Source organism: Lycorma delicatula, chromosome 8 (genome assembly GCF_047948215.1).
Source record: "Lycorma delicatula isolate Av1 chromosome 8, ASM4794821v1, whole genome shotgun sequence".
Taxonomy (NCBI): Eukaryota; Metazoa; Arthropoda; class Insecta; order Hemiptera; family Fulgoridae; genus Lycorma; species Lycorma delicatula.
The window spans coordinates 131,512,445-131,530,127 of NC_134462.1; the positions used below are offsets into that span (position 1 = coordinate 131,512,445).

A 17,683-nucleotide genomic window follows, 5' to 3' on the forward strand; every position below is an offset into this window, starting at 1 on the left:
AAGTTTAAGACTGTTAGAAAGGAATATAAAGTTCTATAAATCAAAGAATATTTTGTGTATTATATAAAGTAAAAGCTGCCTTCAGTTTTTACTATACTAATTAAATTGACGTTTATTAAGGGCCATGAATTTAGGAGTGAAAAAGTGTTAAATTTCCTTCATTAAATGGAATTGTGTTAAAATAAGCCTTTTATCAAAAAATTTAAGTTCCAGGAAGCAGTGTTTAGAAATTTTTTAGGCATCATGTGAGAAGTCGGATATGTACACTACGATGTCTACCCTAACCGTTGTTTTCATAGCTAACAAAGAATTGGCAAAAAGCTTGTTTTGTTCCTACTTACAGATTTAAGTCTACAGTAATTGCCTAAGTATTGTTTTCTCTGCCCTTCCCAATGACTTGTCAATCACCTTAGAATTAACTTTTTAACATTACATCTCCAAACTGACATTTTTGCTTTAGTTTGACAGTAGTCGTTATGGTTTCGAAAAGAAGGGTTGTTCTGCTTGATTGTAACACAAGAGTAAAAGTATTCATGCACGTGAACAAGACAAATTGAGTGTAAAACAGATGATGACGATGTTCAGTGTAGGTAAAACTCAAGTGTGCAAAATTCAGGAAATTTTGAAGTGGTGAGAAAATTGTGTTAACGGAAAAATAAAGAGAGAGACTGAGAAAACTGAAAACCAAGACATTAATGAAACAATGCAATGAGTGTAACCATTATAAATTTTGTGGGTTACGAACAATATATATTATGTCATAAAGAAAAAAGTTTCAATATTTTAAAAGGTAGTTAATATTCATTTGGCTTAGCTGATATTAAAAACAGAAAATAGGCAAGATAGTATTATATTATTTTAATAGTTAAATAAACGTAATTAGTTTGATAAGAAATTGTATTACTGACATGGTCTGGATAGCCAGACGGTGATGTCATCGTGGGCTGGTGAGAGCCTATACATTCTCAGAAAAAAGTGTGTACGTCCATAAATACGAATGGGCGTCTGGTGGGGGAAGCTAGACTGACATTCTTTGTTTGTCATGGAGTGAAGAGGTGTTTGAGTTGGATCGCACGAAAGTGGTGATGTGTTCTTTGTTCGATAAGACAGGACAGTGAGACTGGGTAAATAGGTGTATTCGATGCGAGGTCATCATTATTTTTATATGTGCAGGAAAGTATCCTTATGTATATGAAGAAAAAATTAATGATAAGATAGATTTTTTTTTTTAAAATATGACAGAGTAGTGTGGAAATGTGTTTTCTATGATTACATATATATGATTTTTTAATTTATTTTTAATAATATACATGTAATCAGACTACATAGCTCTAGTACATTTTTTAGTTGTTTCCCCCCTTAATTTGTATCATTGATTCACTTGAGCTTTTCAAATAAAAATTTTTTTTCTTTCTTTTTTCTTTGGTAGTAAGCTCGCATGAGTGGTTTGTTAGTGTCAGGGTGAAAATTCACCATGTATTGGGTCCTACATTAAGGGAATTTGCTAAAAAAACTGGGTTAGATTGAATTCAAAGCATCTAAGTTTTGGTTGGAGGGTCTTCATTTATTTTGTATTGCATTTTTATTTACGATAAGATAAATTTATGATAAGATATTGATAATATAAGTAATTTATACTTAAAATATTATTTCATTACAAAAAAAAAAGTTGATCATTGTTTCAATTAAATTGGTTTTCAACTACACACACCACTGAAACATTTAGAGGCAACCTAGAGATTGTTCACTGTATTCTTGTTAAATGCTTGCTGGACTGTATTTTAGTACTTTTCTTTAAATTTGTGTGAAATTTGATGTAAACTTTTTTCTTGTTTTATATAACCACTGTTATAGCAAAGAAAATAACATCATTACTTGCTGCAGCCTAGTTCTGTGCCATTAACATTGATTTTTAATTAATATGCTTATTTCACTAATTTTTTATCCAACTTCATTGTCCACTACAAATGGTGTAGGTGTAATAGCTTGAGCCTGGAATATTTTGAATACCATCTTATAATGTATTTGAAAGCACGTGGAAATCATATCTGTAAATAATCACAGGTATTTGTTTAAAATTAAACTATAACAATTGTAATAATAGTGCTCATTAATAATGCTTTTGTTTTTTGATGTTTTTTTAATTAAAGCAACACAGAAAGTGTAAGGGATGTCCAGTTCAGTCCTCATGCTCATCATACGTTTGCAGCAGTCTCAGAGAATGGAAATGTACAGTTATGGGATCTAAGACGACCAGATAAATGTTTTCATCAGTTTACAGCTCATAGTGGACCAATATTTGCTTGTGATTGGCACCCTGAAATGGCATGGCTTGCTACTGCATCTCGTGATAAAACAATCAAAGTAAAATTTTTATTAAGCAATCTATTGTTTATTTAAAATGTAACTTATAATTTTGTGTTCATACCGTTTGGATTATATACATCAGATATTACGAGTACAGCAAAAGATTTCTAGATGGAAAGTTGATAGTTTGAACATGTTTTTATTGGTTAATGAAATGGAATCATTTTAACTGTTGAGAAATAATTGTTCCAACCTTTGCTGCTACAGGACTTTTTGTAGTGTGATACTTACCACACCGTCTCTCTGTTTAAATCATAATCATCATATGGTATTCTACCTGTTGGCATGTGCCTTGCATCGCTGTTGTCGCCATCTTTTTCTGTCCCTTGCTTTTTTGTCTCATAATGTTCTAACTTTAGCCTCTTCCTTTCTCTTCTTTTTTCCACCTTCAATGAAGCCTTCTAGATCTGTACTTCTTGGTTTTTCTTTCTAAAAAAGGCTCCTTTGCTGTTGTAATCCTCATCTTAATCTTTTTTATACTCCTTCAGTCTTCAGTTAATACCGTCCTGAGATGCGCCTGTTTATTTTTACTTTGTTCAATTTTTCTTTCTGCTGTTACAACATCCATATTGAGTGTCTTTAGCTATAATACACAGATCATCAGCAAATCTGACAGTTTATATTGTTTCCACCTATGCTTAATCCTTTTTGGCCATCCAATATGTCTTTCAACATTTCCTCAACATATAAAGTGTGATAAATAGAGGCCTTGCCTCACTCTATTGAACGCCTTTTACATATCTATGAATATCTTTTACATATCAAGCTCAATCCTCTTCCTCTTTCAAAACATCTCTTTTCAATCATTCTGATCAATCCTAGTTTCAGCACTGGGTGATGTGTAGCATATATGAGGCAAGGTGAGGAGCAGCATGTGCGAGGCTAGAATAATGTAATGACTGAGGGTACAAGGCTCGCTCATTATCAGTTTTCAATCCTGCTAAGGTAATCCCGTATGAGGCTAGACCAAGAGGCTTTTGTAAATGGCCTAACTTGTATCTTGGCAAGTGATGGATGTAGTTTGTATGTATAGGATGTAGTTTGATGTAGTATAGGATGATATAATCTTGGGATATACTTGTGCATTGTGTGCGTATGTGTGTGTTTAAACAGTAAATTAAACAAATATATTTGTTTAAATATATAAACATGTGGAATAGCAACTAAAAATATTCTGTATTCTGAATAAAATCTTAAATATTTTGAAATCTGAAAAAAAAATTGTTGACCTAACAGGAGGTGTCTGATCTCATTACCAGTTATCGACTGACAGCCACTGGGATGACCCTAACCCAATGAGGAGTTTTATTCTGTAAGACTTTGGGGATTGGCTTCTCCACAGCTAACCCTGGCAGCTTTTGTTCCCACTACACACAGAACTGTTATACCATACACATATACTACACCAAGAACACTTCACCAGCTACCACATATGCCCTCTACACAAATACATCTTATAATATGTCTTCTTCTTCTTCTCTCACCTACATTCGGTGGTGTTGTAACACTTTACAAAATTAAACTGTAATCCAAGGTGGAAACTATTTTGCTAATGGGTGGGTGACTATGTAATGAGTCTCAAACAATGCTCTTTAATTATCTGGGAAAATCCAGTTATATTTAACTCTAGCTCCAGTATGCGTGCGCTCTGCTGGAGTGGTCTGTTGTATCACCGGTACTTGCAGGAACTATATGGAAGTCCCTGACCAAGAGTGGTTTACCAAGAAATCCACTTCAGTTTCTATACAACCCAATAAAATTTCCACTGCATCAGCAACATAGCAAACTGCTAAGATCCCAATGGAGGGATCTGTAAAAACATCATCGCCTAATACAGTATCTTCGGCCTCCCAGGCTTCCATTTCACCGCCACCATTTCAAGATCTCTTCAAGAATATGGAGGCAGATGAAGTGTCTGAAGAAATACAGCACTTCCTAAAAATTATTAACAGCAAAATGAAAAACCGGATAGTGTCTGACAAATAACCCGCACATAGTCGTTGCATATAACATTAAAGGAGTACTTACGGCTAAAAATATTATTCATTGGAATGTTTGCGATCTCCGTTCTCATCACGAGGATATTGAAATCGTAATAAAGGAAGAAAATCCTTTAGACTGCAGGAGACTCACCTCTGTCCCCAGGATGTATACTTTTGTGGATACGTTTGAGGAAGATACGACTATCAAACTAAGGGTAGAGGATGAGAAGGTTTGGTTGTTTTCCTAAGAGAAATAGTGTTAGCCACTAACCACTATGCATTGGTTTCAATAGTGAAACCATTGCATCAAACATCCCTGCAGTCTGAGAAAGATGGTGCCATTCAAAATTAATATCTGCAACTTATATCTTCCTTCAAATTCTGGTGTCAGTGAAGATGATCTATCCAGTCTGTTTTCCCAATTTCCTACACCCTGCCTAATAACTGGCTATTTCAACACCCATAATCATTCTTGGAGCTTATCGTCATTTCTCCCCCAGAGGCAATATAGTAGATCGACTGAAGTAGAACTTACATCTCTGCTTATTGAACGATGGGTCGTACATGTTTATCATCTTCAACAGAAAAATTTTCGTGCATTGATCTGTTGTTGTGTTCAGCAACCTTACTCCCACGTCTTACCTGGTGCATTTCCAAAACTTCTTTGGAAGTGATCATAGACCGGTTGTAATTTCAGTCAGTAATTGTGATATGCCTCAGAGTCAGCCATGCAGATGGGTGGTTCAAAAAGGGGACTAGATTGGATACAAGGATTCCTTTGGCCAGTATGACAAGAGTGGTAGCACGACCAACTTGCCTTGTTTACATACCAGATTCTCGATAGAGCAAATGAATTTATCGTATTAACATTGGGAAAGCCATGGCGGCCTGCTGTTCCTGGTGGGATGATGACTGCAGGCGTGTACTAAGAGATCGGCGTTGGACTTTACATAGTTTCAATCGAAGTCTTATGATGCTGTGCTTAAAATTGAGGCTCTCCAGCATTTCTTTCCATCTAAATGTTCTAGCGTTGTTTAGGGTTTCTAGCAATTGCTTGCTTATTTCCTGGTCTCTTGTGCATTCATAAGCATTGTACAGTTCTTGGCACTATTCATTCCATCAGGGAATGTAGGATTTTATTATAAATGAACGGGTCATTAATTCCATATATCATAGTGTCTGCGTTATGAGTTTTAGTTGTTAATCATTAACCCATCTGCATTATGAGTCTAGCCCACTAACCATTATCCCATGACAGTCTTGTGAAGTCACCGTTTCGTATTATTTAAGGATTCTAATATAATGTTAGTGCATTCCATTTCATTTCAGTTACGTATATTAGAATAACATTAAAATTATTTGCATTAAAAGGTCGTTGAGGAGAAGATTGGTGAAGTGGGCTGGAGGAACCAGAGCAGTTGCAATGTGCTGTGCTTGGCTCTTGCATGGAGGTCCTGGGAGTTTGAGACAGTGGCACAAGGTGCAACAGGTTTACTGTTGGTCTCCACAAATTAATGAGATTCGAAGAGTATGTGTTGACTTTGAAGAATTCTGACATGAGGTAGAAAGTGGCAGCAAACAATAGATACTGAAAGGAACTTCAGGCTGTTGAAATGAGCTAGGGGATAGTTAAAGAAAGCCATTATTAAGGCCAAGACCTTTCATCATAAATACGATAATATGGTAAATACCAGATGTAATTTTTCCCTTCTTATGATATTATGGTATTAACTGAATTTCTTAGAAAACATATATATGTTAGCGATAAACATGTACAAAGATGTTCAAGTTCAACGGAATGTATGTGACAGAAAATTCTTAGAACAGGATGTGTTGATGATAAGCATGTTTCAACTGGATGGGTCTGATTGCTAGATGTAATTTAAGTATTCATTTGTAACCGTAGGCTTGATGCAAATGACTAGTGCATGTAACCTGTGCAAAGCATGATTACTTTTTCACATAGTACTAATCCTTAGTTGATGTACATTAAGAATCCATTTGAATTCTAAAAATGGATGAATGGTAACAGAGGTATTATTAAATCTATGATTAACTGTGATTTGGTAGATCGAGAGTATACCTGATGCATGCAACAGATGGTCCTCAGTATAATATGAAATTCTCGTTTAAATTTTGAAAATCAGATGATTGGTTGCAGAGATGTAACTAAATTTCCAGTTAACCATGATCGTGGATTGAGAGTTTGCCTGATGCATGCAACAAAAGCCGTCATGGTAATATAAAATACTCCATTTGAATTTTGAAAATGTTATTGAAATAGCTCCCCATTGCACCCCCATATGAAATACAACCTGTAGCGTCATTTCAATAGTGCCAGTCAGTAACTGGTAATGTGATCATCAGATACCTACTGTTGGGAGGTTGAGAATTTTTTTCAAAGAGCTAAGACCGACGTTTTTGTTTTCGAGATATTTGGGGTTTTATTTGGAAATTTGGGTTTGGAATATTTTTAGTCGCTATTGCTTACATTTTTATACATAAAGTAAATATATTTGTTTTATTTACTGTTAAACATGTACATATGCACATGTACAAGCATGCCCCTTGATTATGTCATTCTATAATTAACATCGATGCACTAGATCAATCAGTTGCTGAGATGTAGGTAAGGTCCGTTCAAAAGCCTTGTAGTTTAGCCTTGCATGGGATTACCTTGGCGGGATTGAAAATTGATTATGGCCTAGCCTTACATGCTCATTTGCTACATAATTCTAGCCTTGCATGAGGTGCTCACCAAGCTTCTTATAGCCTCGCATGGGCCTACTCATATGCTGCACATACCAAATGGCGTTGGATGATCTGAATTAGTGCCTACTTGTCCATTTATATTCTACTAGTATCTCCTTTTCCTTTTCCAGTTCTGAATCCAAACTATTCTTCCTCGACATTCTCCTCCATTTTTGTAATCGACCTTCTATTCATATCTTTTAGCATAATTTTTGTATAAACCCAGACGCATTAGTATACAGTGATGGATCGAAACACAATGATACCATTGGTTGTGCGTTTGTTGTCAATGATAGAACTTATATGTTTGGCCTACCTGGTATCACAAGTGTATTTACTGCTGAACTATGTGCTATAAATAAGGCTCTGAATATCATTAATCCTAAGTACCAAAATATCCTTATTTGCAGTGACTCTTATTGTGCTCTTAAAGGCTTAGATAACTTTTATTCCAGATATCTTATTGTTATCGTAATCTAAAATGCAATCGCTGAGTTGAATCATCACAATTGTTGAGTTATATCATCACAGTCGCTGAGTTGAATCATCACAACACACAAGTGACTTTCTACTGGATCTCTAGCCATGCAGGAGATACTGTGTTGCCATGGGACTTATACTCTTCCCATTATTTGTTTATCTCATGTTCTTTATAAACAGTCTTACTATTTTTCTTCTTACAGGTCCTCTACATATTCTTCCCATTGTTTCTTTATCTCACCTTCTTTATAAACACTTTTACTATTTTACTTCTTAATTTATTAAATTTTATAAGTAGGATTTTCTTCTATCCCATGTGGCATTTTTTACTTTCTTATACATGTCATTCTTCCTTTTCTTTTCTAAATCTTTAGTGTCTTTCTTTAGCCACCTTTCATTTTTTAAGCCACATTCATTTTTCAGCCACTTTTCCCTAGCTTTGTGTGTTTGCCTCTTAAATTTGTTATTCAATCTTTTATAGATTGCTTTGTTGTATTCTTCTTTATTTTTATATCTTCTTCTTTCCTTCATTTTTTTTTTTATCATTTCTTATGTTACCCAAGGTTTCCTCGTTCAGGTGCCTGCATAGAAACAGATTCCTCTCTCTGCAGCTACCCTCATAGATAACTTTATATTTGACCACATTTCCTGTGATGGTTTATTTTCCCTTTTACCTTGAGTAACTGCCTTTGTCATCATTTCACCCTCTTACTCTCCCTATTCCCTCCAGCCCCTCTGTATTTCATTTCTTTATCTTCATTGCTGTTTGAATTCTTTTTAATCTTATTTTCATTTCCATCCTTAACAGAATATGATCACTTCCTATGTCGGCTTGTAGAAGTCCATTTTCCTTCTTTTCCTGTAACTGTTTTCAACTAAAGAATTATATATCTGAAAGCAAGATCCATCAGTTGGTCTTGTCGAAGTATATCTTCTTTGTTTATGATTCTTAAAAAATTCATTTCTAATAAACAGATCTTTTTCTTGGCAAAATTCAAGCAGCCTATTTCTTTCATTTTATGTTCCCAATCTGAGCTTGCCCAGTGCAGTAGTGGGAGAAGGATAGGACAGTGGGCAAGTTTGGATTGGGAACACAAGATGGAAGAGGAGATAGGCTTTTAAATTTTGCCAAGAGAAGGATTTGTTTATTACGAATGCATTTTTTAAGAGAATCATAAACAAAGAAGATAACAGAAAAAGACATCACCATTGTGCCTGACTGGGAAACAGTAATACGTTGCCTTCTGTGTCCTAATGATGTTGACTTCCTATAAAATTTTCTTCTGCTGTTGGAGGGTGATTTCTCACCCCCAGGATAATAGCGTCCCAAATCCCCACCGCTCATCTTCCCTCCAAAAAGGTGTTGGCACTTGTAGGGGCAGAGCTCCTTATCCCAGTAGTTGTTTGGTCCCATAACTTGTTAGCCGCTTGTATATACCAACCAACATTAATGTATACAATCATTGCACCCTCTCTGCCTAGAGGAGGTGAATCAGGATTTTTCCTTGATGAATCTAAGACCTAATTGGCATTTCTTAGATACTTTTAGGAGGCTGTTTAAACCAATGGTTGAGGTAAACCTAAATTACCGGGTTCTTGGATTCTTTCGTTCTTTAATGGTGTGGTGCTTTTTTGTTCAAGGAGTAATTTATTATAATTAGTTTTGTGGTACACAATTACATTTTTGTATCATCTTTTTAATAAAAAAAATTTCCTGATGTGAATTTGGCAGTAATTTCTCATTTATAATGATGTTTTGTTGTTATAAAAAAATCATGTTTTATCTGTTTTATTTATAAAACTCTTAAGCAGCATAGATGTTCAAGTTTTTTTTTTTTAAATGTACAGGTATTCATTTTAAATGTGCTACCATTGGTATCTCATAAACTAGAAAAGCTAAGAAAAACTCTAATGGAGGATTTTCCCTGATTTTTAGTGCATTAAAAATACTCTATTGAAATGTTTGAAATCTGCACCATTTTTTCAGTATGTGGCCAACTTCATCTTTTGTAAAAGGAAATCCACAATTTTTAAAACATTTTTGGTTGCACACAATCACAAGACTTCTGTTTGATATTTTCCGCTAGACGCAGCATTTAGGAGCTAAACCTCATCAACAGTTGTACCTTTCAATAATATATAACATTGCCTAGACTTCCACATATGAGTTATATTTATTTTCATATACTTTTAATTGAGTAATAATTAAATTTTTTGTCAATATTAAACTGATTTCATTTTTAATTGTTTTTGTTTGGTTGTTTAAAGTGTGTAATTAATGCTAGTTTTCATAACTTGTAATTAAAAATAATTTGTCAATGTTTTTTTTTTCATTTATTAGCATATTGAGATTAGTGTAGAATTGTGGCCCCAATTTAAAGTGCTGTAAAACTGTTGTGTAAAAAAGTATACAGTTTCTAAACATTAAACAAGATAATGAAAGATTATCAAACAACTCCATTGAAATGGTAACAAAAGGGTAAAATTACATTATTGTTGTCCTAAATTAAATTTATAGTTCCACTTTGATGATGGGTACAATTAGAGATGAGTTGCTCTTTAGCTCTTGAATGATTGGATTTTGAGGAAAATTTCCTAGAATAAAATCAAAAATGTTATAAAAGTTTGAGATTTCCATTCAAAAAAATGTTTTCATATTGAAAAAATGGTAATTTCAAACATTTTCTGTAGGTTATTTCATTTCAACAAAGAAATAGACGAAAACCTTTTCTATTTAAAGTAATTTTCTAGTTTGAGACCACGATACTTAAAATTGAACACTCCTGTATGTCTATGGGGTTGTACTAGTTTATAAATAATGCACATTAATAAATCTATACTTTTAAATTACAAAATTTTATGCATGCGCAACTATTTATTTAATTATAAAACTGTGTTTAAAAGAAAGAAAACTTTAAAATGGGAACAATACTGATATACAAATGAGAGTATACTGTTGTTTTCAATTGTGTCTTCTAACAGTTACAAAAAGTTGTAGCTTCATTAGTTAAAATGATATTATTCAAAACAAATAATTTAAAAATAATTTGTTTTCATTGGTTTTATTTAACATTAATACCTGAAAATTTTTTCCTATAATTTGTTTCTTACAGTGTATATGCATGCAAGTGAATATCCAAATTGAGTTAATAGGCTTTAGCAAATTTATTGAAATTGAAAAGCATAGGAATAGTGGTGAATAGTATTATAGTCAACTAAATACTAAGTTATGTACAAAAAATGTGTGTTACATGATGTTTTTCTGATGGTTAGGTCATTTGTGACCTTTAAAATAGTGACACAATAATTTTATTTAACTTTTTTTGTTTAATATTTATTTTATTAATGATCTAATATGCAATTTGTTAATTAATCAAATTAATCAATTTTCAATTTTTTATCTTTGTATGTTTATTTTCCTTTTTTAATAATTTGTTTTTTTTAATTTTGACCAGGTTTGGGATCTTGTGAATAAATCTGCTCCTGAGTTTATAATTAATACAATAGCATCAGTTGGACGAATAAAATGGCGTCCACAAAGGAAGCATCATATATCTTCTGTTGCTTTAGTTGTGGACTGTAATGTTAATGTTTGGGATGTACGTCGTCCTTTTATACCATTTGCTGCTTTTAGTGAACATAAGGATGTTGCTACTGGAATTGCATGGAGAGGAGATCCGCACATATTTCTTTCTACTAGCAGAGTATGTCACATTGTTGTATCATTAAATAATGACGTAACAAAATTATTTTTCACTGCATTATATAATGCAGTGAAAAATAATTCTTTATATTCTTAGAATAATAATTCTTTATATTCTTCTGAATTTGTATGATGAATTCTGAATTTGCTGTACATTGAAGAAGTGATTGGCTGCCTATTATATTGTTTTGTGTTTATAAAAAGTAGAGTGGTGTTTTTTTTTAGATGTCATATAAATGCGTATGTAGTAATCATACATTTTTGTTGTGTATGAAAAATACCTATCAGGGCAGATCTTAGCTTCCAGGTAAAAAGGCTAAGATGCTGTTACTCCACAATGGAGATTGGCACATTTGAACCACATAGTAGTGATGAAAAATTACCAAATGCAGGATGATTTATACTGCTGAAATAATTGCCAGTAACAATAATTATCTCACACAGTATACTCTTGCAATAGCATTTAGTTACGGTTTTTTTTTTATATTAACAGGTCTAAAACAATGAAGATTATGAAGAAAATTGCAATTTCTACTTCTTTTAAAGCAAACAATAAATTACTGTCTATACAGTTGATCAAATATTTCATTTGCAGTCATGAATTATTAATCATGAAGATTCAGTTCAAAATGAACTACATATATAGAACATTATTATATAGGAATAAGTACTTATTCAGCACATTTTAGGAGTTAATAAAAAATGAACTAAGCTATGTGTACCACATGTTGATTTTTTCAGACAGTAGTAGTGTAGGGTTACTGATGACCTGGAATGAACAAGCTGGCATGTAATGACAGGAGGGATTGTCAGTTGAGCAATGGCTACCATGCAGGAGAAAGCAATGTGCATGTTATGGTTTCTTGAAAGCGGATTTGTTTGTAAATGTTTTCGTGTAAAGTATGGCCGTGACCTTCCTAATAAAGAATCATTAAACATTGGTATTAACAGTTTAAGGATACAGGAAGTGTAGAACACAAAAAAGATACTGGAAGACTTCGCAACTCTGAAGAAGTTGTGGATCGAGTCAAAACTGTTTGAAATACATTGTCCAACAATAAAACATGCATGTAAGTGCATTGCATTAACACTTAAAATATACTGTCCAATTTATGATCAGCTTATACAATATCTAACACTACCGTAATATTAATACTGATTAGTGTACCACTGGTTAATAAGTGAAATATTTATGAGCTGAGAATTTCTAAAAAACCAGAAACTTTTACACAAAAGATTTTGTACAGTTAGAAGTAAATGTTAAATTAATACAATAGGGAAAAAATTGTCACTCAAACTCTTTCATTATGTATTCCTCAGTGAGATATTGGTTGTATTTTGTAAGAATGAAGAAAATCACAAAGTTGGCAACCACATTTTAAATAAATTACTGAATTTAGTTTTCTTCTCAACAACCGACAGAATCTAGTGAGTGGTAGGTACAATAGCACTCAGGTTCAGACTGTAAAATGTTTTCATGTGACAAATTAAATTAAACAGTCATATGGGGATTTCTAGTGGTTCCATCTTTCATTCAGAAAGTTCTGGTTTCAGATTCCAACCAGGCTTCACATTTTTCACATGATACAAAATTTATTACTCATACGAGGGTGAATCAAATATAAACAGTGTGGCCTGGCATTGTCATGGAGAATGATGAAATCTCTGGTAGGCATATCCTGTTTTCTGTTTCAGCAGGTAGCTTTTTTTGACTGTAGCAGCTGGCAATAGTAAGCCATATTCACCATTTGTTGAGTGTGGAGAAAATCAGTGACTAAAACTCTAGAGTCAAAAAAAAATTACTGCAAGAACTTTTCCAGCTGACAGGCAGGTTTTGGGCTTGGGCAGCCCTCATCCTTCCTTCACCACTCCTTACTTGCCATTTTTGACTCTGGAGGGTAATGATGGAACCATGTCTCATCACCTGTGATGATGCGTCTCAAAAAATCATCCCCTTCTTGCTGAAATCGATTCTGAAGTCTGTTACAGATCTCCAACCTAACCTGTTTGATTTTCAGTCAACAACTTCAGAACCCACTGAGCACTAATTTTTCTAAAGCCAAGGTGATCAGTGATAATGGATTGAGCACTCCCATAGCTGATACCCACCAGACATGATTGCTTCAACTGTGAACTGGCGATCACCTTCGATAAGCTCTTGAATAGCACAGTTGTTGTCAGCTGTGATACTTGACCTTGGTTGTCGATCGTGATTTTCGTTTTCTACACTTTCTTGCTTGCCCTTGAATTGTCTGGCCCATGTATATACTTGATTCTGGGACAGTGTAGCGTCCCCAAACTGTACCTTTAAACAAGTTAAAATTTCTGTTGCTTTAATGCCTTCATTAGTTTAAAACACTTCATGATTGTGCATTGTGCAACAGACACAGAAGCTCACTCATAGGTGTACTGATGACATAACACAGCGGAGGAGCTAACCAAGCTGGTTTCCCCTCTGTAACACACTGAACATTAACTGCCATCCAGCTCGGAACTGCTTGCTGCATAGAAAAGCAAAATTACCATAAATTTGATTCACCCTCATAATTAGAAACAAAAAAATAATAAACAATAAAAAAAGAATATAGGTAGAGTAAAAATAATACATACACAACTTTATTAAATATATTGTTCAGTGTATTGTAATTACCAAAATAACCACCTTACATCATCAAACTAATAGCAAGCTAAGTTTAATCTTAGCAGTATACATAATAAATAATTTTTGAATCCACTAATTCATCATCAGTTATTTAAATACTATTTTAGATAATAGAATACTTTTTTCGTAAATTAAAACTTATAGTGGTCATGATCAGCTGAAGTAAAATAAAGCCAGCTATCTAGACAGGGGTGCCAATTTAAACAATTCATCATTTTCAAAATTTATCTGTTCATTTATAAGTGTATATTTCATTTACTTATATTTAAAGAGATGATCAGCAACTAGTCCAAAAGAAGTGTACAGTTTTCACTGTTGTAGACAGTGAAATCATCAGTCATCTTTTTTATTAGCATTTTTATTAAACAAGATTATTTCAGAAATTATGGTTTCAACATTTTACAAAAATCAAAAAAAGCATATTTATTAATAAAACTTATATGACTTCTTACACAAGTATACCACTATTTTTCTGTGTACCTGTCATTCAGTCCCAAGCGTTTGGTCAGCCAGGGTATCAACTTCGTATTCCTGTGTCACACATCTCTGCCATTATGTCCTTTGCCCATGACAATTGAAAAGTATTTTCTGCACATATGATCATTCAAAAGGGTGAAAAGAAAAAGTCACTAGGTCAGGACTATGGGCATGATAGTTCAGAATATTCCAACTAACTGTTCAGGAGATCGACCTTTTTGCGTGCTCGATGAAGCTTTTGTTGGGTCTTGCGATATCTGTCAGGATTTATGGATTGATATGAAGTTTGATAAGCAAAATCCTCTTTCAATTCCAGAAAAATGTCACCATGATTTTTTGCAGACTATTGTGTTTTGAATATTTTTGCTGACAGGGAACCAGTATGCCGCCACTACATATTGTCTTTTGGATTCTAGTGTGTAGTGAGCCACTCAGGTTTCATCCCTACTCACAATAGAGTCAAGGGATTTTTCATCCTCTAGCTTATAACAGTCCAGAAACTCACAAGCCCAATGAACTCAATTTGTTTTGCACATTATTATGTTAAATTTTTTGATACCCACTGCACAGTTTTTGAAAATTCAAATGGTTTGTTAACTTTCATACAACATAACTCAACAGACTTCTGAACACATTTCATGTGGTTCGTCCACAGTCAAATGGCGATCTTGGTGAATCAACTGTTTGAGTTTGTTAGCAAACTCATCTGTCACAATCGATGGTCTTCTACTCCTCTGTTCATCTTGGATGTTTGTTCTTCCATCTTTAAACTCCCTATACCATTTTGTTACTTGACAAACACTCACATGACATCACTTCCTGGTTGGTTGGCGAGCTTTTCATTTTTAATGATAGCAAGATGTAAGATAAGGGCTCGGACTTCTTACTTGGTGTGCTCAGGGCCGGGTTCGCGTTAAGACATGATTCTTACACAACCAATCAAGCTACTGACCCCCACATAGTCTTACGCTTAAACCTAGGTTCTTCACTTAGACGTACCTTTCATCTAAGAGTGCCAATTTTGAAATGAAAAATTTCCCTCTGAGCTGCACATGTTGTAACCTTACTTTCCAAACATATCTTGATATGTAATACATTTTTTCAAATAGAATTAGTTTTGAATCCTTTTTAATGTACTTTTTATTTATGCTTTTTATAAAAGAATCCTTATATCCATTTTCAATTTATTTTTAGACCACTAATTGTGTTATAAAAATATTTAAATCATATGCTAAAATTACATCAAAGAATAGATCTAGTAATGGTGACATATGTAAAATTAACTGATCATATATAAATAAAACACACCTGTCTTGATATCTGCCTTAGTTGTAATCAATCTTAATTCAGTTGATCATGAGAACTATCAGTTTTAATTTAGAAAAAAAATATTGGGTTACCTGAAATAGTATTAAATAACTGATGATGAATCAGTAGATTCAAATAGTTCTGTAAAATGGAGTGAATAGAATCAAAAATGGAGAAAATCTTTAAAAATTCATATCTAATTAATAAAGATAAATCAATAATTTAAAAACGAATGAATGATATTTTATACAGGCTTGAATAAAATAGAATTGAAAGTCTGAACATTACAACACTGCTTTCAACAAGTGTCATAGTAATCAGTTGATTACATAACCTCAAAACTTAGTTTTGCAACTCCATGAACTTTAACCCAGCTTTGTACTTAATATTGCTACTTTCTTGTTATAACAAATACATATATGGTAGTTTTTAAAACAATTACTATTTGGTTTTTTTAAAAATTATTTTGTTATTTATTGTGGTAACATATTAAATTTTGGGTGAATAGGATCATACAAAATACTGACCCTTGCTCCAATCCTTACAAGTAGAGGGTTGCAAATGAATCTGAAACCTGCTCTGCAAACAATAAAGAAAAGTAAGAGCATTAGACAAGCTGCAAAAGATTTAAACATACCATATAGCATTCTGCACTGCCACTTCAAGAACAAAGATTTAAAAAACCAAGGGAGAGGGCAGCTTCCTTGACAGCAGCAGAGTAGGAGCTTATTGTGTCATGCATTATCCTTTGTGCTGATTGGGGTTATCCTTTTGATCATACGATGTTACGACTTTTTATCAAAAGGTTTCTTGACTGCGCAAGAAAAAATAATAAAGGCTTTTAAAAATAATTTGCCCGGTTATCAATTTATTGTCAGTTTTTTGAAATGGCATAAAGACAAATTAAACGACTGTGTCAAAATGTAAAAGGAGTTTTCTCTGCAGTTTCTGATGGAATTCTTCAAGCATATTTGGAAACTTAAAAAAAAAGAAATCAATGGTGTGCCAGAAACTAACATTGTGAGCTTTGATGAAAGAAAGCTTGCCAACAACCCTGGTTGTCACTAAGTCATTGCAAAAAGGGGCTTAGATACTTGGAAAGAGTAATGAACAGTTCTAAATCAGCAACTTTAATCATGTTGCTGGAGAATACATGGATAGAGAATGTGTCAAAAGAAATACATTTCAATTGAAGTTTGTCATGTTGGTTTGACAGCAAATGCTTTGATGACTGGGTCGCAGCAGTAATAATTCCTTATTTTTCTAAACTTACTGGAATAAACTTCTGATTGGGGATAGATAACCTTTCTACTCACTTACTGTGAATTTTGTTAGGCTACATAAGGAAAATGGAATTAGAACAGTATTTTTACCCTCAAACTCTAATCCAACTTCTAAAAGAATTAAGAGGGACAGATGAAGCAAAATCGGTTCAGATAAAAAAAAAAAGAGGATTATTGTAGAACCAGGTAAAAGTGCCACTATAGAACTGAAAAGTGACCATGAATATGAAGGTACAGATGAAATTGAAACTGAAGGTTCCCTTGAAACTGTTGGTAAAGCTGCCTGCTCAACTTTCCATCACAATGAATAGCAAATTTCTGAATATCAGCTTGCTTATAAGTTCCCTACGTATGTAGTTGAATTTTATAATTGTGAGATTTACGACGGATGTTACCAGAGGTTTATTGTACTGATTTTCACAAATATTTGTGAAAACACATTGGCAAAAGCTTGTATTTTTTGTATTTCCTGAAATTGAGTCCTAGCGATAAGTTGTAGTGAGTTTTAGTAATAAGTATGATAAATAGCAGCAAATGAAAGACTAGTAGTGGTGCCAATCAAAATCCATAGAAGACAGGATCGATTCAGCATTGTTGTGACCCACCTAGAATGGTTTATAGATGCTCTTTCAAATTTTATTCTTTTTGTATTTTTTAATAATTACATTTC

At 33.5% G+C, this 17,683-nt stretch overlaps 1 protein-coding gene across 2 annotated transcripts in view; it reads left to right on the top strand.

The window, feature by feature from the left end:
- Window positions 1-17,683, top strand: part of Wdr24 (WD repeat domain 24) — a 60,270-nt gene that overhangs the window by 5,138 nt on the left and 37,449 nt on the right. For both annotated transcript variants that reach the window (XM_075372667.1, XM_075372668.1), the window contains exons 4-5: window positions 2,151-2,364; window positions 11,036-11,284. In XM_075372667.1, coding sequence (XP_075228782.1) covers window positions 2,151-2,364; window positions 11,036-11,284 — 463 coding nt within the window. The remainder of the gene's footprint in view (window positions 1-2,150; window positions 2,365-11,035; window positions 11,285-17,683) is intronic.